This window comes from Macaca thibetana, chromosome 7, assembly GCF_024542745.1.
Source record: "Macaca thibetana thibetana isolate TM-01 chromosome 7, ASM2454274v1, whole genome shotgun sequence".
Classification (NCBI taxonomy): domain Eukaryota; kingdom Metazoa; phylum Chordata; class Mammalia; order Primates; family Cercopithecidae; genus Macaca; species Macaca thibetana.
The window spans coordinates 124,807,728-124,832,947 of record NC_065584.1 but is presented as its reverse complement, the minus strand read 5'-3'; the positions used below and the strand labels follow the sequence as shown (position 1 = coordinate 124,832,947).

The window sequence follows — 25,220 nt, the reverse complement described above, 5'->3', positions numbered from 1 at the left end:
TCCCAGGTGGGGTTAGACTTCTGCCTGTAGGCAGCCTCTGCCTGCTGAAAAACCACTCATTCTTGACAGGCTCTAGAGAGGCTCACCGGGTCTGTCGCCTCGGTGAGTAGCCACCCGGTCGCCACCAGTCAGGGCACATCATGAGCATACACCCCCACCCCTGCCCCTCGGCCCCCGGTGAGTAGACCCCACTTCCCAGAGCCTCAAGGCCAACAGCGAGCGGCTAGAGCGGCGAGCCAGTGCCGCAGCTCCTCCCGGCGGGCGCCCCGGCCCCCGCAGTCCCCGGGGCAGAGTCCGGCCCCGTCGCCCGCCCCTCGGAGTGGGTGCCTCGGACCCGCTCCCCTCCCCGACGCCACCACCTGCGCCCGCTCCGGCGCCGCCTTTGTCCAGCGCTTCACCGCCGAGCGAGCCCCTCGGGCCCGACCTGACCCGGCCCCCAGCCCCGGAGGAGAGGCGGCGGAGCGAGCAGGGCAAGACCAGGCCGGGCCGCGAGCACGGGGTCCCGCTGTCACTTGGAGGCGGTCTGACAACTTCGATTCCCCCCGCCCCACCTCGGACTCGGCCGCCGCCCCGCAAGGTCCCCGCAGGGCCTCCCGCGGCCCACACTCGCTTTTCGAACCGGTCCCCTTCCGTCTTCGGCGCCTCCCTTCCTCTCAGCCCGATAGAGTCGGGTCTATACCACCCTCCCCCCGCGCCGCCCCCGGCCCGGCGCGGCCCTCATCCCCTGCCCCCCATCCAGCAATAACCGGTCAGCTCCCAGCGCGGGAGGGCGCCCCCCACCCTGAGCGGGCGATCCCGCGGCGCCGCCCCCGGCCGCGGCCCCTTGCCTCGGGGACCGCGATGGGGGAGGGGGCGCGGCGGGGGCCTCGCCGCCCGCGCACTCGGAGGCGAGCCGGCTCTGGGGCTGCGAGGAAAGACCGGCGTCCTCCCGCCCTCCGCAGCTCGGGACGCCCGCGCCGCCGCCGCCCGGCCGAGCTGCCACCCTGCGGCCGCCACCCACCCCGCCCCCGGCCTGCAAGGCAGGCGGCCCCCGGGGGCTGTCACCTCGAGGCGCGCCGCGTTCCCCGATGGCGGGACCGTGGTGCCGGACCCAGGGGAGGGAGGCTGCGCGAGCTGGCGGGCGGCCGCACCTGCTTCGCGTCGTCCGTCCGTCCGTCCGTCCCTTCCCGGGCTGGCGGGGGCGGTGGCGCGGCGCGCTCGGTGGGGCGCGCTGACGGGCGGCCGGTCCTCTCCCCCTTCGCTCCTCTGCCTACCTCGCTAGCTCCCTCCCTCCAGCTCGCCCCTTCCCCCTCCTCGACCCCGGCCCCTGACTCACCAGAACGGGCGGAGCGGACGGCGCGGCTCTGGGCGCCCGCAGGCCCCGGCCGGGCTGGAATCCGGCGGCTGGAACCCCCCGGGGGCGCTCAATTCCCGGGCTCCACGCTGCTGCGTCAGCGCCTCCTCCTGGGGGCCGGGGCCGGGCGGGCGGAGCGGGGACCGCGGCCGGGCGGGGCCGTCGGGGGGGGCGGGCGCGCCTGGCCGGGGCGGGCGGACGGCGGAGGCCGGACGGGCGGGGCAGGCAGCCGGACGGGCGGGCGGCGGGGGCCGGGCTCCGGGATCCGCTACGCCGCTCGCGGTTCCCCCACAAACTCCCCGAGAGCGGAGCCTCCGCCGCCCTCCTTCCTGCTTCCTCGTCCCCAGCCAATCAGCAGCGCGCCCCTCGGCCAGCTCCGCCAATCAGCCGCCCCGCCCTGCGCTGGCTCCGCCAGCCAATCCGGCCCTCGGCTCCCCCTCCCGGTCTCCGACCAATCAGAACCGTGGGTCGGTCGTCCCAACGCAGGGGGCAGCACGAGGCGGCCGGGGGAGGCGGTGCGGGGAGTGGTGGGGCCTGGGGGGAGGGGTGCGGTGCCAAGGGTGGTGGCAAGGGGTGATTTTCTTTGCCGGCTTCTTGGATTTTTCTCTTAGTCTTAAGAACCTGAGCCCGTATCCCACGATGACTCGACCCCAATCCCCCAGCTGCTAGCCCCCCGGAAAAATATTATCTACCTCCGCCCTGGTCATCACCCCTCCACATCGCCTTTCCCCCATATCCTCCCCAGCACGCGCGGGAGAAAACTGTGGGCCGAGGAACACCCCACCCTCTCCGGAGGCTGCTGCCCCCAGGGCAAAGCTTCGGGAAGACCAGCCGAAAATGAAGCGAGAACAACCCCCCTTTCCTGCAGAAAGGGCCCCAGACTCCTGCAAAAGGGCCCCGACTGCTGAGAAGCCCCTCCCGCCCTTGCCTCATCTTTCCGACTTCCCTGCCTGCCACGTCTCCTTTCCTCTCCAGCAAGGTCGGTCCTGGCTCGGTAACCCCTCACCCGCATCTCTTTTTCCTCTTTCTGCCCTTCACCTACCGCCCCCAACCCCAGCTTCTAATTCACCCTCTTCAGAAGCAGAGTGTGGAGCCCTCATCCATTTCCAGCTGACAGCAGAGCCTGGTCTGTGAGTCCTTGACACCCACACACCCTCTTCCACCACCGCGGGGAACATCAGAGCTCTCCGGGGGAGGGAGAAAGGGGCGGGCAGCTTGACAGGAGCGGCTGGACTCCCTCCCTCGCGTCCCCAAGCTATGGGAGAACCAAGTGTAGACACTTACCTGGCTTCCCCCTAGTCACCGAATGCTGTGGCTCCGTCTCTCACCCCCACAGACGTGCCTTCCCAAGCCCGAGCACGCTCGCGGGGTCAGTGGGGTGGGTGGGCACAGCGGGCTGAGGTCACAGAGAGAGATGGGAAGTCCCTGTTAGGTGCGGGAAGGAGCTGTGTCTTGGGCACCTGGTGGTGCCAGAGCCCGCCTAGGACTTCACTTCACTAAGCCCGGGATATGCACACAGTAGGTTCTTGAGAAATGCTGAGTTCACCCCTGAACAAAGCCTCATTCCCAATTCAGGCGGGGGAGGGGAGCTTTAGGAGGTAAAAGGAGCAGCGGCAGAAAGGGTAGTGTCAAGTCACCAGAGCGCTGGAGCAGCCCAGGGAGGGGCTGGGCCCCAGGAACGCCTTGGGCAGAGAGAGGCACCCGGAGTGCTGAGGCTGCCCAGGCAAGCAAGGAAAACCCAGCCTTGGAGTGTGGCCCAGGGGCTTCGGAGGGGCTCCTCCTGCACCACACACAGCGCCCAGCCTTTCCTAGACCTTGGGACTCCAGCGCTCACCCAGGCAGCCTTTTAAGACAATCAGGGCTGCTAGCCAACATGGCTGGGAAACAACCTCCCCCAGAAGCAGTTCCCCATCTGCCTCCAGAGCTGTCCAGGGGGCCCAGACTGTCTTAGCTGTTTGGGGGGACACATTTAAAGGAGGGAAAGTTTGTGAATGGGAGCTAAAAGCTAAGACTGTGGCACGGAAATGTCTGGAAGGGCCAGGTTCTCCCACTGCCACTTCTCCCACCTCCCACCCTTGGGGAAAGCAAAACCCCCAAAGCTGTAAAAGTAGGACACTGAAAGATCTCTCCCCTTCCTGGATAGGGCAGAGGTTCCCGGCAGTGGCCCCCCAACACACAGCAGGCCAGCCCTACTCCCCGCCTCACAGAATTCCCCCTCTCCCGGTCCCAGTCTGTCTCATGGGGAAATTAACCCCATGGTGGCTCCCACTCGTCAGAGATTGGTGGTGGAGGGTACAGCAGTGGTGGCGGAGGGTACAGCAGTGGTGGCGGAGGGTACAGCAGTGGTGGCGGAGGGTACAGCAGTGGTGGCGGAGGGTACAGCAGTGGTGGCGGAGGGTACAGCAGTGGTGGCGGAGGGTACAGCAGTGGTGGCGGAGGGTACAGCAGTGGTGGCGGAGGGTACAGCAGTGGTGGCGGAGGGTACAGCAGTGGTGGCGGAGGGTACAGCAGTGGTGGCGGAGGGTACAGCAGTGGTGGCGGAGGGTACAGCAGTGGTGGCGGAGGGTACAGCAGTGGTGGCGGAGGGTACAGCAGTGGTGGCCACAGGAGCAGAGCCATGCTACAGGCCAAGACAGAAGAGAGGCCAGGCTCCTGTCTGCAGCCCGGGCGGCATTGACCTTGGCAGCCACTTCAGGCCTGATAATGGGCAAGGATGGAGGCTGGGAGGGTCAGAAGAGGAACGTACCTGGTGGCAGGGAAGGAGACCCAAGTGGCAGGAAGCCCACACTCAGCCGAGGAAATGGTAGCAGATGAGGTGGCAGGACTGGGTGTCTTCCTGGTGTTGGCATCAGGGGGCCCTGGGGTCTCGGTGGGAGGGAAAGGAAGGAATACCGACTGGAGAGGAGGCAGAGTAGTCATGACAGCCCACTCTACAAGTGCCTGCCCGGCCGCTGGAGGAGTTCTCTCCTCAGAGCCTCCCGTGTGGGTGACTGTATCTGCTGCCCCAGGAGGCTCTGACTGAGTGGGCTATGGTTCGGGGACACAGGCTGGCTAAAAGCACTAAGTGTTCCTCCTGTGCCAGCTCATTGAGCCACCTCTGTCCCCCCTTCCTCCCTATTGCTTGTTAAAACAAGCCAGCAAAGAAGAGGCAGGGGCTACACCCTGTCTGTTCCCCAAAGGGATCTTTTGGCCTCTTCTAGCCTCCTTCACCCAACTTTCAGGGACCTCTGCAACTGGGCCTCCTTCTTTCCCAGTCCAAAGCCCTTCCACAGCTGGAAAGGGCTCCACTTCTTCCTCCTTCCTTCGGTCCTGTAACCTTTTCTGAGAGAATGCTGCCCCCACCCCACTTCACTGGACAGCTGTGCCAATGCCTGGGGCCCATCACCTTTCCTCCCCCTGGTATGTTTGGCAGCCCAGAGGTCTCCCACTGAAAAAAGGGTTTGGCACTTGGTCTAGAAAGAGGAATGGGTCCATCAGGTCTCTGGAGTCTTCCCCCAGCTGCTGCCAGGCAGGGGCTCTCTCTCCCCAGACACCTCCAGACCCATCGGGAAGGGTTAACTGCCTCAGAGGGAGATGCCGGAGAGGAAAACATCCAGGGCCAGAGAGAACACACGGCGCACCCCTCCCCCACCACACACAACCAGACTGACAGCCAGGACAGACTGGCTGCTCCGTCATCTCCAGCCCAGCCCCAGCACCTCCCCGCCACTGCCCGCTGCAGTCCCCCAAGACCGCCTGGCCTGAGATCCAACCACCTGGCACCAGGCAGGGCACGCCAGCAGCAGTGCAGTCCCTGCGGTGGTGGCAGTGACCACTTTCTCCTCCCTGCACCCCTGCCCGGGTCCCATCTTCTTTCCTGGAAGTGGGGCAGCCCCCATCCCAACCCCCAGAGTACCTGAAGTCTAGGTCCCCGCAATACTTACTGAGCCACCTGGCTCTTCAGCCCCACTGGAGGAACTGAAGAGCACAGCTCCTTGCGGGAGGGACACCAAGGCAACAATTAAATGCGGCAACAGCACTTGCCCCTTCCCCCATCATAGGAAGCCCCCGGGGGGTGGGGGAATAAAGAAAGCTGGACTTTTATAGTCCTTTTGCTGTGACCCACTCCCTCTTAAAGGGATTGGAACACCCCTCCTTAAAGGGATCTCCAGAAATTATTTGCCCCCAGGCAGATCCTAGTGCACACGTCTGGTCTTCACCTGCGGGGGCCCTCTTCCCTAGGGATGGGGAGGTAGAAGTGCTACTCCTGACTCTTGAGCTGGAGGGGCAAGGTAGCCTCCTACCACCAAGGAGCCAGCTGTTGAGCGCCCAGTGAGGAACAAGACCTCTCCCTCTCCTAAACGCACCTACGGCCCCGGCCTTGGGGGTGGGGAGGTCCCGGTGAGGTAGGGACTGTGTGGGACTCAGTCTCCGCACAAGAAGGAACAAGGGGGCTGCATGCGCTCAGACTTTGGGGAACACATGTCCATGGCGCTGTGTCCAAAACCCCCATCTGCCCAGCGCTAGCCTCCAGATTGCCGGCCAGGGGACGTCTTTGCAGTCTGCCTCTCCCCGTAAAAGCTGTTTCTGCATTCTCCTTCCCGCCCTCTGAATCCCGTCTCCTACCCTCTTTGGGGCCCCATGCCTTTCTCTGGGGGTGCATTCTCTGCCCCTCACCCCAGTCGCCTCCTCCGCAGCCCCAACAACGGCGGACTGCACCCTATTTCAGGCTCTCTCCAGACCTAATCGGAGTGTCCCCGGGGTCCTTCTCACCCCGCCCACACCCCCGACTACCGTCAAGGGGTGGGGGATGGGCACCCTCCCGGCTCCCGGGAGCCCCGCAGAGTCGCATCTTAGCCCTTGGGCTCACTCGGTCCCCAGTCTCACCCTGCCTCTGGGACTGCAGAGTTCAAGGAGGGGGTGGGTGTAAGTGGGGGAGGAGGTGTCCGAGGGCAGTCCAGCCTGAGAGAGGGACAGAGTCGGAAGCGGGCACTCACTGAAGCCACCCCCCTCGCCCCTCCTCCCTTCGCTGGGGGAGGGTCGATGCTGCCGGGGGAGAGGTTCCCCGGCGCTCTGGAGCCCCCTCCAAGCCCCCCACCCCTACCACTCCCTGGAGGAAAGGCTCCCCCAAGGGCTGGAGCTCCAAGCCCTCCCCCCGGCAGCTGCGGCAGCCTCCGGCTGAGGTCAGGCTCCACCTCCTTTCTCCAGAGGGAGAGCGCGGAGGGTTGTTTGTTGTTGGGGTGTGAGAGACAGAAGGTTCGAGATCACCTGGCCCGGTGGGCACGGCTCCGGAGCGGGAGCTGGGCCGGGTGGGCTGGCTTGGGTAGGAGCCCGCCACAAGGGTGAAGGACTCCCCTCGCCCACCCCCAGCCCCGGCTCCGAGCCCGCGGCTCGGCCGCCCCCTCGCCGCGCCCCCGCCGGGCTCTCCGGCCCGCGTCGGGTGCCAGGACGCCCCAGGCAGAGGGCCTGCCTTAGGGTTACCACGGGGAGCCAGGCTTTCCTGCTCTCCAGGATCCTGCAGTCGGAGGCTGGGATGGGCAGGGGCTAGAGAGACAAGTAGACAGAAAACAGAGTGATAACTTTATGACAGCAACACGTAATGGCTGCTGAGGAGGAAGGAAGGCTGCCAGGGTCTGCCCCTGGCGAGGGGCTGGGTTGAGGTGCGGGGACGTTCCGAGAAGGGGCTAAGCCGAGAGCGGAGCCTGAAGGAGCAGGCACTCTTCGGGCAGGCTGCCATAGGTGGGAGAAAGATGAGGACACGCCAAGCGCGAGTACCAGTTTCAGCAAAGGTGCAGAGCTGTGGTATAGGGGTGAGGCAGCAGATGAGGCCGGAGAGGTGGGTAGGGCCACCTAAGCTTTGTAAACCCTGCCAAGGAGCTCTGTCCCAAAGGCCTTGGAGAACATAGAAGGATTTTAAGGAAAGGAAGCTTCTGGTCTGAGATCCGAGAGGCGAGTTGGGAGAGCAGCACGCGGGGTGTGAGTTCAGGCAGGAGGATCTTGCATCTCAGTTCCCTCGCAGTGCTCACCTGTTCCAGGGACTTCTGACCTTGGGTCTCGCCCTCCCTCCCAGGTGGGTGTTGGGTGGAAAGGGTCTGCCCTGGAGGAAAGAGAGCCCTCTTTTAGCGCTGCCCCCAACCCCAGCCGCTCCTGCCTGCCGCCCACCGGGAGCTCTACCATCTCTGTCCCCGGGGAAGAAATGGAGGGGCCCCCATGCTCCATCTCCTCCCTCGCCCTCTAAGATAGGCAGCCCTCCCAGAATCCATGTCATTTCCAGAGCAGTAACAAGAAAAACATGGGGACCAGCTTCGCTTCGCCCTCCAGGTGCTTTTTCCCCACGCTACTGGAGACAAACTGGTGGTGGACATTTGTCATAAAAACCATACAGGAACAGGGGCAAATGACATCCTATATTGGTTTCTCATTCTCACCCCAATCTCAATAGGTATATGCAATTACTATCACCATTTCACAAATTAGGAAATTGAGGCTTAGAGCCATTAATGCCTGGCCTGAGCCACACAGGCAGGGCTTATACCCCAGCCGAAATTGGAACACTTGCCCAAGCCTCCAACACTGACTTCTGCAAGCTTGGAGAGGCTGACCCCACTGGACTTCTGAGGCCAGGGATGGCCAGTTTCAATAGGAAGGGGTGTGGGGGTGTCAGTGAAGCCTCATGCTGTAGCCCTGCCCTTTCCTGTGAGCCTTTTCCCATGACACCTGGAAGCGGATTCCCTGGGGCTTTTCTTTGGGGTCTCCAGCATAGGTCGTGCCCATTCATATTTGTTTATGGATCTCCCAGACTCCTCCAGAATCCTCATTCTCAGAGTCCAAGCCTGACTTCCTGGAAAGGTCTCTCGAAGCTCAGGTGAAACTCTCCTGAAGCTCAAGGCCACCTTGCTCTCTGCTGCCCTGAACTCCATGGACTCCAAGCTGTCTCCTCCTCACACATTCCTGACCATCTGCTGTTTTGCCTGTAAGTCTTTATTTATAAGATTATAAACCCCTGGAGGGCAGGCCTATGGCTTTGACATCCTCTTTATGGCTTCCTGTGTCTAACACAGTCCTGGCCCCAAGGAAGGATGGCATTCTAGGTCTCTCATAAGCTGGCCCTAGGACACACAGCCCTCTACCTCTCCCCTTTCACAGGCACACTTAGGGCTCCCAAACTAGTAGCCTTTGAGCAAAAGTAAGCAGGCAGACAAGTTCTATTTAACTGTCTATGGGACTTTCAAAAAAGATTAAAATTAGGGGCCAGTGCTAGAATTTTTGGAGATTTAAAATAAAAATCCAGGATTACAGTTTCTCTTGAAAAAAATCAGATTTGCTACCCTTGGCACACATTTTCACTTGCAACAATAGGTTGGTACTAAGTAGCAAATGCAGTCTTTATGGGGTAGGCATGCTCCAGTTTGCCATGCTCCCACCTTGCCCATGTGGGACATTTACGGGACCTGAACCCTGGAGGTTTTCAGGTGTGTGATCCTTGCCCTGCATTGTGGCCACAGAGACATGGATGAGTATCGTGGTGCAGGCCTTTGCAGTGTCTACTTCCCTTGAACCTACTCAGAGAGCCCTGTTGCATTCTCATGCCAGTCTCTAGTAGTACCTTCATTATCGCCCCAGGAGCAGATGTTTACTGAGCACACTCCAAGATCCATGGACCCAGGCTGGAGACGAAAAGGGAAATTAAACATGGTCCAGAGTTTGTGGGCTCTTCTAGGCGACTCCTGAGAACATGGAATGATACCTGGCAAATAGTAGTTGCCTAATAATGCTTGGTGAACTGAATAGTAAATAATTGGTAAATAGAAACTGAATGGATAAATACACGGAGATGGGAGAATCATTCCAAGAAACATGACATTTCTGTGATGATCTAGGTTTGGGTTGCTTGGGACCTCAGCTTCTAGGGTCACCTCCTTCACTGTTACCAGAACACGTATCTGCTCAGATATCAACTTGGAGTATGACTTCTCCCCTGAGGAACTCCCAGCACTGCGGACTGGAAGTCCAGGGATGCATCCACTATGGTTGGTTCCTTTATTCCAGACGTACAGACCCCTGGGAAGATGAGGAAATCCAGATCTGGAATGGACAGTGTATTGAGAACCTCCAAAGCCAGCAGGAGGTCCAGAGGGGGCAGGTGTCTTACAGAAGACATGAACAGGCACTCAACATATGTTTCTTTATTTAACCCTCAAGAACTCTGGTAGGTAAATGTACTCTCAAATTTACAAACAAATGAGGAAACTGAGACCTGGAGAATCTAAGTAAGTGCTCAAGATCACATAGGCTTGGAGTGGCTCCAAAACCTTCACTTTTTTTCATGCGACATTTAACATATAAAATAGAGGTCTAACCCTTTATAGGTATAAAACCTTTCTTCTTTCTACATTTCACATAGCGTAGTGGTTAAGAACACAGACTTTCTGAGTACAGTCCTGGCTCTATAGCTTCTTAAAACATATAAAGTACTTAGAATAGCACCTGATGTAGCCAAGTGCCCCCAGAACATTAGCAATTGTGAATCTACTTCATCATGTCCAAATCTGGCCATGCCTGAAGCCTGCCCTGCTTCCGTGCTGGAATCAGTCTTCCACCTCTGTTTTGTACTCCTTATCTCCCATCTGGAGCCCTGACAATGTAGTGCCTGTGGCTGTATTCTGTCCACCCAGCAGTGGGCCCCACTCTGGCTTCAGTAAGGCAGGATTGCTCCCTTTGCTAGGTGTGGGGGAGAGGCCAGCCCCTCTTCCCGTGACTTCTCCACTCCACCCTCCCAAGGCCAGGGCCCTATAGCCATTCCCCTCCTCGGGAAAGATTCTCTGTGGCATCCCTAATCTCATTCCTCAAGGTGAGATAGTTCCCTCTCCTACAGGCTCCCAGCCACAGCCACTGACCTCTCTAGTCTTGCAAGACCCAGAGTAGAGGAGAGAATCACCTGTGGTTCTTTTGCCACCCTCACTTAACCTCAGTGAACCCACAGCAAGAGCCAGGACCAGCCCTTTCCAGCAGACACCCTCTGGGGGGACTACAGTCTGGGCCACAAGTATGGTGTTAACCAACCACAGTGCCACCTGTGCTCTGCACTGTTCAGACACCAAGAAGACTTGGGAGGCCATGCAGATAGCATTGCTTCTGACCTAGGAAAGCTACTCCACCTAGCAGAGGCATGATCCTCAGAAACTGAAGAGTGCATCAAAGAGTATATGACCTAAGCAAGACTGGGCCAGATGATTAGTAGCTGGAAAAGTGACATCAAGACTTAGATATGGTAGGCCAGGCACAGTGGCTCACACCTGTAATTCCAGTACTTTGGGACGCCGAGGTGGGCAGATTACTTGAGGCCAGGAGTTCGAGACCAATCTGGCCAATGTGGCAAAACCCCATCTCTGCAGGTGTGGTGACACGCATCTGTAGTTCCAGCTACTCAGGAGGCTGAGGCATAAGAATCGCTTGAACCTGGGGGGTGGAGATTGCAGTGAGCCATGATTGAACTACTGCACTCCAACCTGGGTGATGGAGTGAGAGTCTATCTCAAAAAAAAACAAAGAAAGACTTAGTTAGATATGAGAAGCCTGACAATTTTTCCCCTTGGTTTGTGAATATTATACTATATTTAAAAATCTAATAAGGGCATTTATAAAAATTACACTTAGTTATATGGACAACAACTCTTCTTTGTTGAAAGGGATTATGGGAAATCAGCAATTGCCTGCTTCGTTGCTTCCCTGTCAGGGTGTATTCTGTGATAGGTAGTGTTCCTGGAGAGATTCCATGAGTTAGGCACTGCATTAAGCTCTTTACACATACTCTTAATCCCCAGCCAGTCTTATGAGATAGATAATGTTATTATTCTCATTTTACTGATGAGAAAACTGAAGCATAGAGAGGTTCGGTAACTTCCCAGGGTCACGTTAATAATAGTGGAGCCAGGGTTTAGATCCCAGCCTTGTCACTTTTAATGATTTCTCCATCACTTCTTCCTAAATAAGCTTCCCCAAACAATTCTCTACTCTTACGTTTTCCAAATGTCTGTTAGCAACTCATTCGAATTTTACACATGAAGTTGCTGTGAGCAACATTCATCTCGCTGTTAGATTGGGGGCAAAATGTTGCAAGTCGATTGTCATGTTTCTTTATAAAAAGATATTCCTTTGGCAAAGCCGTTATCAAAAGTACCCTTTCCCTGCCTTCTGCACTCTCTTTGACACTGAAACATCAATATAGTCTTTCAGGAACATCAGATACACTTCAGCCAACTTCCAGCTACAAGCAAACTCAGTGTTCTCCCAATGTTTCCACTGTGGGGTAAAGGCACTGGCAGTTTTAAAAGTCAAGAACCTTGGACTCATCCTTGGCACCTCCCTCTCCCTCCCGAGCCGCCACCCATAGCTAATCCATCACCACAGCCTGTCATTTACTGGAGCCTCCAGCCTCGAATCTCCTCCCACCTCTGTGACCAACCACAGCCCGGCCTCCCGCATCCACTCTGCCCCAGTCAGAGGGCTCTCAGTCAGAGGGATCCTTCCAAAATAGACTGCATCATAGCACTCTCCTGCTTAAACCCTTCCGTGACTCCTGCTTACACTCAGGATAAAGATCCAAATCTGGAACTGACTGTTGTTGCCGCCCCAGCCAGGAGGCTCTCTGATCTCATCTCTCAGGCTCAGTCACACTCCGCAACCTGCGATGCTTTCTTCCTGGCAAGCCTGGCAAGCCGGTGATTCCTGGCTAAGACCTGCCTCCCCGGCTAGGCTAGGGTGAAAACCACATCTGTGTCTGCCTGGGTCCTACCGTTTCCCCATGGCCCACAGGGTACCCGCACATGATAGGTTCTCAGTAATAGCTACTCAGTGATGAATGAATGGCAGAGAAATCAAGCCTTTGCCTGTGCCGCAGCGGCTCTGCAGCCTGACTGCTCTGCCAGGTGGCCACAGTGCTAGACTGCCATATTAGCTTAGAAAACTACCTCCTGCAGCCACACTGTGTGCCAGGCTCTGCCTCCCTACCTTTAAACACACTCATCCTGACCCAGTTTGCCTGTTTTCAGGAGTGATCGCCAACATTTGTACTTTTTGTGACTTGTACATATTTTTACTATAAAATTTCCTGACCCGATTCATTCAACAACTGGATGACAATTGGTTATGGGTTTGACAAGGCAGACTCATTGAAATTTGGAGGCATAAACAGTTCTGGCTTTGGCAGTCCAGATGGCTTCCCCAAGAAGCTAGAGGCTGTGGCCCCAGAACTCTGCTCTTTTAGCTGCTGCTAAAAAGATGGGAGAATTTAGTTCAAGGCAAAGCCTTGCGATTCCCCCCTGCCCACTCCTGCCCTCCCTGCTCCAAGGCCGCCCTTGATGTTTTATTTAAATCTGATTTCATCTAGATAAGCTTGGTGGAGGGCAAAGGAAAGAAGTCATCCTCCCTGCAGCCTGCCCCCCGCCACCCCCGCCGCTTTGCATTCATTATGCAAGTATTTGTTTGGAGGGAGAGGGGCTCCACTGAGCCAAGTGCAAAGTGTTGGGGATACAGCAGCAAACCAGAGACAGGTGGGTATGTAGTGGGTTAGTGCCCATGCTGGGTCTTAAAGAATGGGTAACATTAAAATTGGAGTAATTGAGATGTCTCATAATTTTTATGTCTATCTCCCCAAATAACTCGTAAACTTTTTTGGCCCCATACTGTTACTAGTCTTTGAATCGCTGGCACCCTGGGACATAATGGTCCCTCAGCAAATGCCAATTCTTAACTGAGCAGGGGATTGGTGGATGTGGGGGCAGGTCACTCGAGTGGGCTGAGCCTGGGGTGTGCCAGCTGGGGAACAGGTGCCTGAGTGAGGAGGCTGGCCACGCCAGAGCATCCACTGGCAGGGGATGGAGTGGTGGGCCACAGGGGCTCGGCAGACCCTCTGAGGCACAGAGAGATGAAGTTCCACGGGGCAGCAGGGAAGTGAGTCGTATGGCTGCTCCTGGTGAGTGAGCAGGCTGGGTGGGGGATGGGGCTTATCAGGGGAGCTTGTAGTGTAAGATGGCTGAGCCTACAGGAGTGGCCATAGTGGGTTTCCAGCCTTGGGGAAGAGGGGAATGCAGAATTGGGAGAGGGCCGGGTCTTCATTAGTGAGGGAAACGCTGTTGGGATCCACACAATGTGAGCTCTGAGGCAGCTGCAGATGTCCCAGGCAGGGCTGAGGAGCCTGCATTTCTCTGCCTGATCCTTCTTTGGGGTGGCCTCACAGTCAGTCCTACAGAGAGATTGTCTTGTTGCCCCTATTGGCAACAGGCTCCACACTCTGGGGCACTTCCAGGGCTCTTGCCCCACCCCCCACAGCCTCTCTCCAGGCTCAGGAGTTCCGAACATGAGGTTGCAGCCCCCTTGGAGGTGTGGGTGATCAGGTGGGAGGGCAGAAAAACTGCAGCACAAAGGTATCTGACAACCTGGAGGGCCAGTGAATGGGGCACCGGGATGTGTGTGGCCGGGTTCCAAGCAGGTGGGCAGCCTGGCCATGGAAGGAGAAGACTACTGAGGGCCCCTACTTGCTCCTTCACTCTGGAGCCAAGCAGCCTCCCAGGGAGGGAGGGTACCAGGGGAGAGGGAGGTCCCAAAGGCCAGCCTACTTCACAACCACCTGCTTCTCCAGCCTCAAAGGACCGTAGGGTATACTCTGCCTAGGGGTACCTGGGAGGGAGGGGCTGGGAAGAGGTACAAGAGGAGCTGGGACTGGCTAGATCTCAATATCTAGGTGGTGATTCTGAACTGCTGCCAGCCAGCTCTGGGCCTTGGAAGCAATCTTAGGAAGGGAGAGCAGATCTCAGCTCTCTCAAGCAGCAGCAGTCATATAAAATCCACAAACAGTCCAGTCTTTTTTTTTTTTTTTTTTTTTTTTTTTTGACACAGAGTCTCACTCTGTCACCCAGGCTGGAATGCAGTGGCCAAATCTCGGCTCACTGCAACCTCCGTCTCCCAGGTTCAAGCAATTCTTGGAGAATTGCCTCCCGAGTAGCTGGCATTACAGGTGCGTGCCATCACACCCAGTCAGTTTTTGTATTTTTAGTAAAGATGGAGTTTCACCATGCTGGCCAGGCTGGTCTCGAACTCCTGACCTCAGGTGATCTGCCTGCCTCAGCCTCCCAAAGTGCTGGGATTACAGGCATGAGCCACCGTGCTTGGCAGTCTAGTCTTAATTAGCAATCTTGGGCTGGTCTGACTCCCACCCTTCCACTCTGGGCCACTGGTGGGCTTCTGGAAAGAAAGGAGGGGCTGGGCAGGATGCAGGCCAGTTATGAAGGACATCAAGTCTTCCTTCACTCCCCTTTTCTCATTTCAGGTTTCTCTTTCCCCCTGTTTTGAATCTTCATATAGCTTATAGTAAAGTTATCTTAATTTATCTTATAGTAAATTTCATTTAACTATTTTACTTCAGCAAGTAAAGAGACCTACTGTATGCCCAGCCCTGGCCAGCCTGTCAGCATCAGACAGGACTCAAATATGAACTAAGGGATTTTGCTACTCCATTCCTGTAAACAGAAAGGTTTTGCGGGAGGGGGCAGCTTGTCCTGAAAACACATATCTTTGTAGAGGTTGCCTCTTGGGAGCCCAGGCAGATGTGCAAGGGGACTCTCAAGACAGGCCAGGCAGGCAGCCCCCAGCGCTGGGCTTATCTTCCACAAGCAGCTGCGTGTTCACACTCCTTGCCTCTGCTCCTGCAGCGTGTCTGACAGCCTCTCTGAAAGTGTGTGCGGAGGTATGCGTGTCCACGTGCATGCTCACCCGTCTTTGCTCCTGGACGGGCACAAGGCACAAGATGCATCTGAATGGATCTGGATCTGGAGCTGTGTCTCTCTGCCAGCACGAGCATAGCCCTAGTCTTCTTGCTTCCTTCCTTCCTTCCTTCTCCTGCCAGCAAGGGCAGCCCTCTGTACTTCCGCCACTGAGCCACCGGCCACCTTTGAGGAGTGGAGGTACTGCCTGTGCTGAGATATTCCTGGGCCCAGAATACCTTTTTTCCTTCAAGAAAATTCCCTCTTATCTATCCGGCCCTTACTCTCTCGTGTCTTCCAGGGCAAAACTGGAGCATCCGGCTGCCTGGCAGGGTAAATGGAAACATAATTGTTCTCTCTGAGGCTGGTCTGTGCTAAATCATTATCGTCTCCCCAGCCCCTCGCCCAGTGCATGGGTCTTAGTAGCTTGCCTGTAAAGGTTTGTTGAACATGTGGTTTATGGGCCTGGCTGGGGAAGCAGCAATGCACAGATGCACGCTCTTTTGCCATCTGACTTCTCTCCCTTGCTGAAAATAAGCTCATGGGGTTGGCCCTGGGGCTGGCATTCAACTTTTACCCCAAGTCACCTCTGGTGGCATCGTTCTAAAAAATAATAGACCCACAACTACTTTGGAAAGCAGTTGTGAATGATCTAGTAAGGTTGATCAGGTGCATAGCCTACAACGGAGAAATTATATTCCTGGGACTATGACTTGAGGAACACTTGCACATCTGCATCAGAAGATGCCCATGGGAATGGTTTTTTCCTTTTTTCTTTTATTTTTGAGACAGAGTGTCGCTCTGTCACCCAGGCTGAAGTGCAATGGCACGATCTCAGCTCACTGTAACCTCTGCCTCCCAGGTTCTAGCTATTCTCATGCATCAGCGTCCAGAGTAGCTGGGATTACAGGCATCTGCCACCACACTTGGCTAATTTTTGTATTTTTATTAGAGACAGGGTTTTGCCATGTTGGCCGGACTGGTTTCGAACTCCTGACCTCAGGTGATCCGCCCGCCTTGGCCTCGCAAAGTGCTGGGGTTACAGGTAAAAGCCACCGCGTCTGGCCAGGAATGTTTTACAATAGCCCCAAACTGGAAGCAGCCCAAATGTCCATCGACAGTAGAATGGACAATTAAATTGTTATATTTCCACATTATAGAATACTACACAAGAAAAAAAATTGAAGAGATTACAGTCCTGCTCATTAACATGAATGAGGCTGGGCACCGTGTCTCACACCTGTAATCCCAGCACTTTGGGAGGCTGAAGCAGGAGGATGGCTTGAGCTCAGGAGACCAGCCTGGGAAACATAGTAAGACCCTGTCTCTGTAAACATTTAAGAAAAAAAAAATAGCTGGACTGGGCCTATAGTCCTAGCTACTGAAGAGGCTGAAGTGGGAGAATCACTTGAGCCTGGGAGGTCAAGGCTGCAGTTAGTCATGACTGCGCCGCTGCACTCCAGCCTTGGTGACAAAGTGAGGCCCTGTCTCAAAAACAATAAAAAATTTAAAAGAGCTGAGTAGCTTTGGGAGGCTGAGGCAGGCAGATCCCTTAAGCCCAGGAGTCTGAGACCAGCCTGGGCAACATAATGAAACCCCATCTCTACAAAAAATACAAAAAAATTAGCTGAGCATCATGGCAAGCCCCTGTAATCCCAGTTACCTGGGAGGCCCAGGTGGGAGGATGGCTCGAGCCCAGGAGGTTGAGGCTGTAGTGAGCCATGATCATGAACAGAGTGAGACCCTGTTTCAAAACAAATGAAAAACAACAACAAAAAAACAAGAAAACAAAAACTGTACAATGATGAGCCAAAAAGCAAGACATGGAAGAATATATATATATATATGTGGTATGAGTCCAGCTATAGAAAGTTTGAAATCAGGCAACCTAAACAATATTGTTCAGGGATCTATACAGAGGCAGGAAGCCACTGAGAAAGGTAAGGGGAGGATTGTCACCAAATTCAGGATGGTGGCTCCCCTGGGGAGAATATGTCAAGGAGGGGCACATGGGCTTGGAATACTCTCTTCATTGACCTGCATGTTGGGTACACAGGAATTTGTTATTTTTCACACTGCATATGTGCATGTACGTACTCCCCCATATATACCATTCATTTCACACAAGAACACAAAGGCTGTGTGGCTCTGCTCTTCCCCTTTCCCCTTCCAGCTCCCATTCTCGTCCTCGGCTAGCAGGGGAGGGTCAGGGTCTTTTAGCACAGCTTCCTTCTGTCTCTGAGTGGGTCAGAGGAGTATGGGGGTGAGGGCCTCCCTTCTGCGGCTGGGCCCTGGCCACTCCAGGGTGGGAAGGCCTGGAGAAAACAGGGCCAGGCAAAGCCGGCTGGCCCTGCTGTTTCTGCCAATGCTGGGATTAGTCCAGGGCTCTGGCCCACCTGTCATTTCACTCATTTAGCAAGAACATAGCCACTGAGCACTTACTGTGAGCCCCGGGTGTTATTGGGAGAGTTCAGATAAGTGAGAGATGCTCTTTGACCTAAAAGATCTTACAATATACTCAGAAAGCACCATATACACAAATAACTGTATACCAGCAAAGTGTGAGCTAAGTGTCACGTGACTGCTCATTTACTCTTTCATTAAACATTTGTTGTGCACCTATTACATGCCGGGAACTGTGCTGGCTGGTGATCATGTAAAGACAGTTAAATCACAGTCCTAGCCCTCAGATTCATAGCCTGCCTAATGCTGGGGAGACTGGAGTAAACACAACTTTGTGGCAAGCCCATTAGTGCAGATATGCCCAGGGAGAAGGAGGAAGGGGACCCGTCTAGAATGGATGAGATGGAGACGGAGGAGTGAGGAAAGGTTGGAGAAGAGAGGTCTTCCTGAAGGAGGCAGGCCCTGGCCTGAGGCTTCAGAGATGAGGGAGCAAGAGAAAGGTTGAAGGACTTCCAGAGCTGCCCCAGACAAAAGGCACAGGGGTGAGAAACACAGCAGTGAGGACTCCTTGCAACAAGAACATGAACATTGAGCAGGGAAGGAGGGAAGCAGCAGAAGGGGAAGGCCCAGGGGGATTAGAGTCATATTTGCCTTGCCAAGCCTTAGATCTTATAGGTGCTGGGAGCCACTGAAGAATTTGCAGGGAGCTTGACAGTTCACTGGTTCAGTGTAGAGGAAGGGTTGAGGGGCATGGCCTGGAAGAAGGGAGGCAAATTGGCAGGATGTTGAAAGTCCAAGAAATATTTAAGAGATATCAGGCTAGCCTCTGAGAGTGGGTGGGTGGTGGGTGAGGGAGAGAGGCCGAATTCTGGAATGGCCCCCCTGCAAGAGTAACCAAGTGGTGCACATAGAGAGAAGAGAGCCCCCACTCGGCACTAGCGTGGCTGTAGGCTCTGTGTACCAAATGTGGCAAGGGTTGGGGACAGCCAGGAATGTGCATGGGGCTCTGTACCACCTGATTTCAGGGCTTCCAAACACTGGCCTGTGGACAGGGCTGGCCCGAGGAAGTGAAAAAAGTATGGGCATAACTTCTCATAGATCAAATGTATGCACTTTAAAGAACTATCCTTGGGCTGGGCATGGTGGCTCATGCCTGGAATCCCAGCACTTTGGGAGGCTGAGGCAGACGGATCATGAGGTCAAGAGTTTGAGACCAGCCTGGCCAATATGGTGAAACCCTGTCTCTACTAAAAATACAAAAATTAGCTGGGAATGGTGGTGTGCACCTGTAGTCCCAGCTACTCGGGAGGCTGAGGCAGAAGAATCACTAGAACCTGGGAGGCAGAGGTTGCAGTCAGCTGAGATTGTGCCACTGCACTCCAGCATGGGTGACAGAGTGCAAGATTCCATCTTAAAAACAAAAACAAAAACTATCCTTAAAAGTGCTTACAATTAAATCAATAAGTAAGCATGTCACTTAGAGGTATGAAGTGAATTATCAAAATAAGCCCCTTAAAGATTCAAAAGTGGTTTTGTCCTGGGAGTGGGAATGGGGATAGGAGGGACAGGGGACTTTTATTTTTTAAAATAAGTTTTTAAAAATAGTAGTATTTTTTAAAACCATGAACATAAAGCATATACAAAAATTTGAGGGCTGGGCACACTGGCTCAACACCTATAATCCCAACGTTTTGGGAAGTGGAGGCGGGAGGATCGCTTAAGCCCAGGAGTTGAGCCCAGCCTGGACAACATGGTGAAAGCCTAGCTCTACAAAAAACACAAAAATTAGTCTGGCATGGTGGTGCACACCTCTAGTCCCAGCTACTGAGGGGTTAAGGGGGTGGCCAGGGGAGGGCTGAGGCCGGAGGATCTCTTGAGCCAGGGAGGTCGAGGATGCAGTAAGCTGAGATCACGCCACTGCACTGGGCGACAGAGTGAGATCCTGTCTCAAAAAAAAAAAAAAAATTCCTGGCCTAGCTGGGCCCGGTAGCTCATGCCTGTAATCGCAGCACTTTGGGAGGCTGAGGCTGGTGGATCACTTGAGGCCAGGAGTTTGAGACCAGCCTGGCCAACATGGTGAAACCCCATCTCTACTAAAAATACATAAATTATCCGGCCGTGGTGGCACATGCCTGTAATCCCAGCTCTTTGGGAGGCTAAGGCACCAGAATCGCTTGAACCCAAGATGCAGAGGTTGCAGTGAGCCGGGATCGGGCCACTGCACTCCAGCCTGGGCGACAAAGCGAGACTACGTCTTTAAAAAAAAAAAAGCCGGTCGGGCGCGATGGCTCACGCCTGTAATCCCAGCACTTTGGGAGGCTGAAGCGGGCGGATCACAAGGTCGGGTGATCGAGACCATCCTGGCTAACAGGGCGAAACCCTGTCTCTACTAAAAATACAAAACATTAGCCTGGCGCGGTGGTGGGTGCCTGCAGTCCCAGCTACTCGGGAGGCTGAGGCAGGAGAATGGCGTGAACCCGGGAAGTGGAGCTGGCAGTGAGACGAGATGGCACCACTGCACTCCAGCCTGGGTGACAGAGCGAGACTCCGTCTTAAAAAAAAAAAAAGGCCTTGTATGAAATGATGGTAATAGAGGATGGCATTCCCCCAACCCCCCTTCCCTTTAATGTCCTTATTGGCTAAAACAAAACGTCGTTGAGTCCTGAAATCCCAGACTGGGGGCCTTGGGACCAGAACCCCAGGCAAAGGCCGGATAGACTGGCTCCGCGCGTCTGCAACCACGCGGCAGCCGGCAGGGGTCAGGCGAGCTCCATGCGACTTCTGAGCTGCGTCTGGCGAGCCAGTGCTGCGCTCCAAGAAGCGCGCTGCCTGGAGGGAGAGGGTCAGAGGAAGGACTCTGGACCTGCCCTAGGCTGGGGGTCGAGACAGATGACCACCCGGGTCTTAGGTCCCAGTTCCCGTCCAGCAGGCAGTGGACTGGGCACCTCTCTCCAGTCAGCGCGCTGCATTTACACCAGGTCTGGTCCCATCCCACCGAGGGCAACTCACCTTACCGGTCTTCTGAAAGCGTGTCCTGCGCGAAACCTTGCCTCCTGCACTCGGTTGTGCAAAGATCAAGGAGCTCAGACTTGAGAGAGTTACATGGGCAAGGGATTGTTATCACTGGATTATATGGATTTAGAATTAGGACTCAGGCTCCCGGGGAAGCCTGCTCTAGGACCCAGATGGTAGTTGTAAAAGATTGCCGTGTCTAGAATCACCCTTGGGGATGTGATTAGGTCTGGGGCAGGATCCAGGAACCTGCATTTCTTTTAGGTTGCCAAATTCTGATAAGGGGTGTGCTCAGACCACGCTTAAAAAACATCCCAAGGTTCTGTTGCCCTCCCACAGAGCAGGCAGCATCAACAGCAGTGAGCTGCTCTGATAGTGTGACCTGCCTAAAATTGGAGTGGAATAAGCCAGCCGCAGGAAGGAGCAGTGCTGGCAGCTGGTGCTGCAGATTTGCCCAATGCATGTAGGCAACCAAACACGCCCACCAGAACCAAAGTAGACGTGCCCCTTGTTCTTCCATTTACCACTCAGGCTACATGGTTCATTTTGTTTTTTTTCCTTTTAATTTTAAAACATTTCTTTTGCTTCACATACAGAATCAGGAAAGAAATCACCTCCCCAAGTCGACAGGGTTTAGACAGACTGGATGAAGCGCCCCATTTTGCCACATTGTGTCTCCAGGCTGGTCGTTCCAGCCACACATTAAGCCAGCAAGATGGCCCTTTCAGTCCCATTCATCTCCAGCACAGCAGGGAGCATGGCAGGGAAGTGAAAGGGACTGCCTATGAGGCCAGGATCTTGCCCTCAGGATGGGACTGAACTGGGGTTGGTGAGGAGCTAACCCCACCTGTCTCAAGCCTCAGGCTAGGAACAGCAACTTGGCTGCAGGCCAGGACCAAAAGCCAGGATAGGCGCTGCTGGGCTGAGAGCCAAGAAAACCAGTTACCTCTTTAGGGGACTCGGAAGGGGTGGAACAACCTAGACCCATTCCCTTCTCAGACCACACTCTATCCAGGCTGTACAGTGGGGCCCAAGGCTGGAATTCTCAGAACATCCCCATTTTTGCCACTAGCAGATCTGGATTCTAGTTCATTTTGACCTTGACAAAGTCAAATTGTGTTGATCTTTTTAAAAACATAGGCGTAGTTTTCAGAAATCTATAAGCTTCCTTCTGGCTCTAAGAACTTAGCACTCTGGGCTCCCTGTTTCTTTTTCTTTTTCTTTTTTTTTTTTTTTTTGAGACGGAGTCTCGCTCTGTCGCCCAGTCCAGGCTGGAGTGCAGTGGCGCGATCTCGGCTCACTGCAAGCTCCGCCTCCCGGGTTCACGCCATTCTCCTGCCTCAGCCTCCCGAGTAGCTGGGACTACAGGCGCCCACAACCGCGCCCGGCTAATTTTTTGTATTTTTTTAGTAGAGACGGGGTTTCACCGTGGTCTCGATCTCCTGACCTTGTGATCCGCCCGCCTCGGCCTCCCAAAGTGCTGGGATTACAGGCGTGAGCCACCGCGCCCAGCCTGCTCCCTGTTTCTTTTAAAACTCACTGGGAGATCTGGGAAAGGGAGGCTGAGACCTCTATCCTAAGGGCTGATTTTATCTTCCTGTCCCTCATGAAAGAACAGGCTGGAGGGCAGGAATAGGACCTGGACCAGCCACTCTCCAAGGACACAAGCTGGATCCAGAAAGGAAGCAGCAGCAAGTAGATTGCTTCTCCCCAAAATCACTGCTTTAGAAGCAGATGGGTTTGTTTCACAATATATTTAATACAAAATGGCAGCAGCCACTGTGCAGTAATAACAAAATTAGCCAAAGGGTATCTGGAGAAATGTACACAGGCAGCCTCAGCTGGAGTCAGGCTAGCCAACTCCGGTCTGCTCGGGTAGGGCCTGTGCCTGCTGCCCAGTCAGCTGTGGGTGGTCACATGGCCAGGACTGGATGGTGCCTGTGGCAGGGTGGGGCAGTGCACAAGGGCTCAGAGGTGCTGTACAGGAGGAGCTAGTCTTCCAACAGCACACAAAAGCACGCTGTCCTCTGCTCTGCCACACAGCAGACTCTTAGCAGCACATGTGTTCATTTACTTTGTTATTATTTTTTGAGACAGTTTCACTCTGTTGTCGCCCAGGCTGGAGTGCAATGGCACGATCACGGCTCCTGCAACCTCAGCCTCCCGAGTAACTGGGATTACAGGCGTGTGCCACCAGGCCCGGCTAATTTTTATATTTTTAGTAGAGACGGGTTTTCACCATGTTGGTCGTCAGGCTGTTCTCAAACTCCTGACCTTGTGATCTGCCCGCCTCGGCCTCCCAAAGTGCTGGGATTACAGGTGTGAGCCATTGCACCCAGCCTATTATTTTTTGAGACAGAGTCTCACTCTGTCACCCAAGCTGGAGTGCAGTGGTGTGATCTTGGCTCACTGCAACTTCAGCCTCCCGGGTTCAAGCAATTCTCTGACTCAGCCTCCTGAGACTGGGATTAGCTGGGATTACAGGCGCCTGCCACCATGCCTGGCTAATTTTTGTATTTTTAGTAGAGATGAGGTTTTACCATCTTGGCCAGGCTGGTCTTGAACTCTTGACCTCATGGTCCACCTGCCTTGGCCTCCCAAAAGTGTTGGCATTACAGGTGTGAACCACTGCGCCCGGCCTATTTTTCTTTTCTTTTTTGAGACAGAGTCTCGCTCTATGGCCTAGGCTGGAGTGCAGCGGTGTCATCTTGGCACATTGCAACCTCCGCCTCCCAGGTTCAAGTGATTCTCCGGCCTCAGCCTCCTGAGTAGCTGGGATTACAGGTGTGCACCACCGCCCCTGGATAATTTTTGTATTTTTAGTAGAGATGGGGTTTCACCATGTTGGCAAGGCTGGTCTCGAACTCCTGAGCTCAAGTGATCCACCCGTCTTGGCCTCCCAAAGTGCTGGGATTACAGACGTGTGCCACGGCACCCAGCCATCATTTATTTTTATTTTTAGAGACAGGGTCTCACTTTGTTGCCCAGGCTGGAGTACAGTGGTCTCATCATAGCTCACTACAGCCTTGAACTCCTAGGCTCAAGTGATCTTCCCGCCTGGGCCTCCCAAAGTGCTGGGATTACAGGCACACACCACCCTGCCTGGCCAAGCATATGTGTTCATAAGCTGCTAGGAGATGATACCTCTAGAAACTGGAAGAAACAAGGGCCAGGTTTTTGTTTTGTTTTTTTGAGACAGAGTTTTGCTCTTGTCACCCAGGCTGGAGTGCAATGGCGCAATCTTGGCTCACTGCAACCTCCGCCTCCCGGGTTCAAGTGTTTCTCCTGCCTCAGCCTCCTGAAGTAGCTGGGGTTACAGGTGCCCGCCACCATGCCCAACTAATTTTTTTCTATTTTTAGTTGAGATGGGGTTTCCACATGTTGGCCAGGCTGGGTTTGAACTCCTGACCTCAGGTGATCCACCCACCTTGGCATCCTGAAGTGCTGGGATTACAGGCGTGAGCCACCACGCCTGGCTAGGCTAGGTTTTTAATTATTTTTTTCCCCCAGAAAAGAGACTGCAAGTTGAATACGCCTTATCCAAAATGCTTGGAACCAGAAGTGTTTCAGATTTTAGGATTAGGGATACTTAACCTGCACCAAGTTCCAATTCACGGAGGGGCCATGATTCTGCTGTGCTTGAGCAGAGAGATCGTCCTGCCAGAGGCTCACCCAAGAGAAAGAGGCGGGTATCTGCATGCCCCCAGATGCCTACTCTGGGAAGTGGGCTCAGAAGTTAGAGCGCAAGGACACAGAGTCACCAAAACCTGTCCCAACAATCCCCAGACAATATGCTTCCTGCTGAGTCCATTTTAAGTCACAGAACACTAGTCCTGGCACTGGCCCGGCTGTGAGGGCCATGATGCTTGGGAGCTGTTGTGGAGAACTCAACCTCATCCAGAGGCCAGAGGGCTAACAAGACCAGCTGGGCAGGAGGGCCTGCTGCAGGCAGGGTGGGAGAGCCGCCACATCTCTACTTGCCAAGAAAGGCTACTAGGTACAGGAAAAGGGGGCGAAGGGTCTCAGGACTAGTGAAAGTCTGCGTTGAAGGCTCTGCCGATGACCAGCCGCCTCACCTCGCTGGTCCCAGCCCCTATCTCATACAGCTTGGCATCTCGAAGAAAGCGGCCCATGGGAAAGTCATTGATGTAGCCATTGCCACCTGCAACAAGGGTTTGGGCAGAGAAGAAAGGAAGTGATTGACAGTGGGCAAAACAAAGAAAGCAAAGAGAAGGCCGAGTATATAGAAACAGGTCATAGGAGGAGAGACTGATTAAAGAAAAGCAGCAAAAGGTAGCAAGATGGAGGGGTGTGGGGAATGCACTAGTCCCTTCTTATCCTTGGGGGATACATTCCAAGACCCCAGTGGATGCCTGAAACCGTGGATAGTACCAAACCCCATATATATGTTGTTTTTTCCCCTATACATACATATTTATGAGCAAGTTTAATTTATGAGTTAGGCACAATAAGAGATCAACAATAATAACTAATACTAAAACAGAACTATTATGACATGCCAGCATCACTATTCTTGCACTTTGGGGCCACTGAGTAAAATAATAAGAGTTACTTGAACACAGGCACTGTGATACCAAGACAGCTGATGGATACTCTAGGTGACTACTAACGGGCAGGTAGCCCACATAGCATGGATAGGCTGCACAAAGGGACGTTTCACGTGCCAAACATGACACAGCAGCATGGCACAATGCTTCATCATGGTATTCAGAA

General features: G+C 54.6%; 2 protein-coding genes and 1 long non-coding RNA gene across 11 annotated transcripts in view; 1 reads left to right on the top strand and 2 right to left on the bottom strand.

Annotated features, from left to right (window-relative positions):
* The window catches only part of BAHD1 (bromo adjacent homology domain containing 1), a 29,157-nt gene extending 26,276 nt beyond the window's left edge, over nt 1-2,881 (bottom strand). For 4 of the 7 annotated variants that reach the window (XM_050799443.1, XM_050799441.1, XM_050799446.1 and 1 more), the window contains exon 1: nt 1,316-1,673. The gene's annotated coding sequence lies outside the window, so the exon portion shown is untranslated. Of the gene's footprint in view, nt 1-1,044; nt 1,175-1,315; nt 1,674-2,617 lie in introns of those variants that run through there. The other 3 variants (XM_050799445.1, XM_050799447.1, XM_050799442.1) reach the window with 3 other exon arrangements.
* LOC126959900 (uncharacterized) lies at nt 1,874-10,749 on the top strand. Its single transcript, XR_007727661.1, has 3 exons — nt 1,874-2,312; nt 8,112-8,285; nt 9,362-10,749. It is a non-coding gene; the product is annotated as an uncharacterized LOC126959900 (long non-coding RNA).
* Nucleotides 6,880-25,220, bottom strand: part of IVD (isovaleryl-CoA dehydrogenase) — a 30,974-nt gene continuing 12,633 nt past the window's right edge. For 2 of the 3 annotated variants that reach the window (XM_050799526.1, XM_050799527.1), the window contains exon 12: nt 22,226-24,648. In XM_050799526.1, the coding sequence (XP_050655483.1) occupies nt 24,515-24,648 (134 nt within the window). In that variant the 3' untranslated portion in view covers nt 22,226-24,514. Of the gene's footprint in view, nt 7,410-22,225; nt 24,649-25,220 lie in introns of those variants that run through there. The other variant, XM_050799528.1, reaches the window with a different exon arrangement.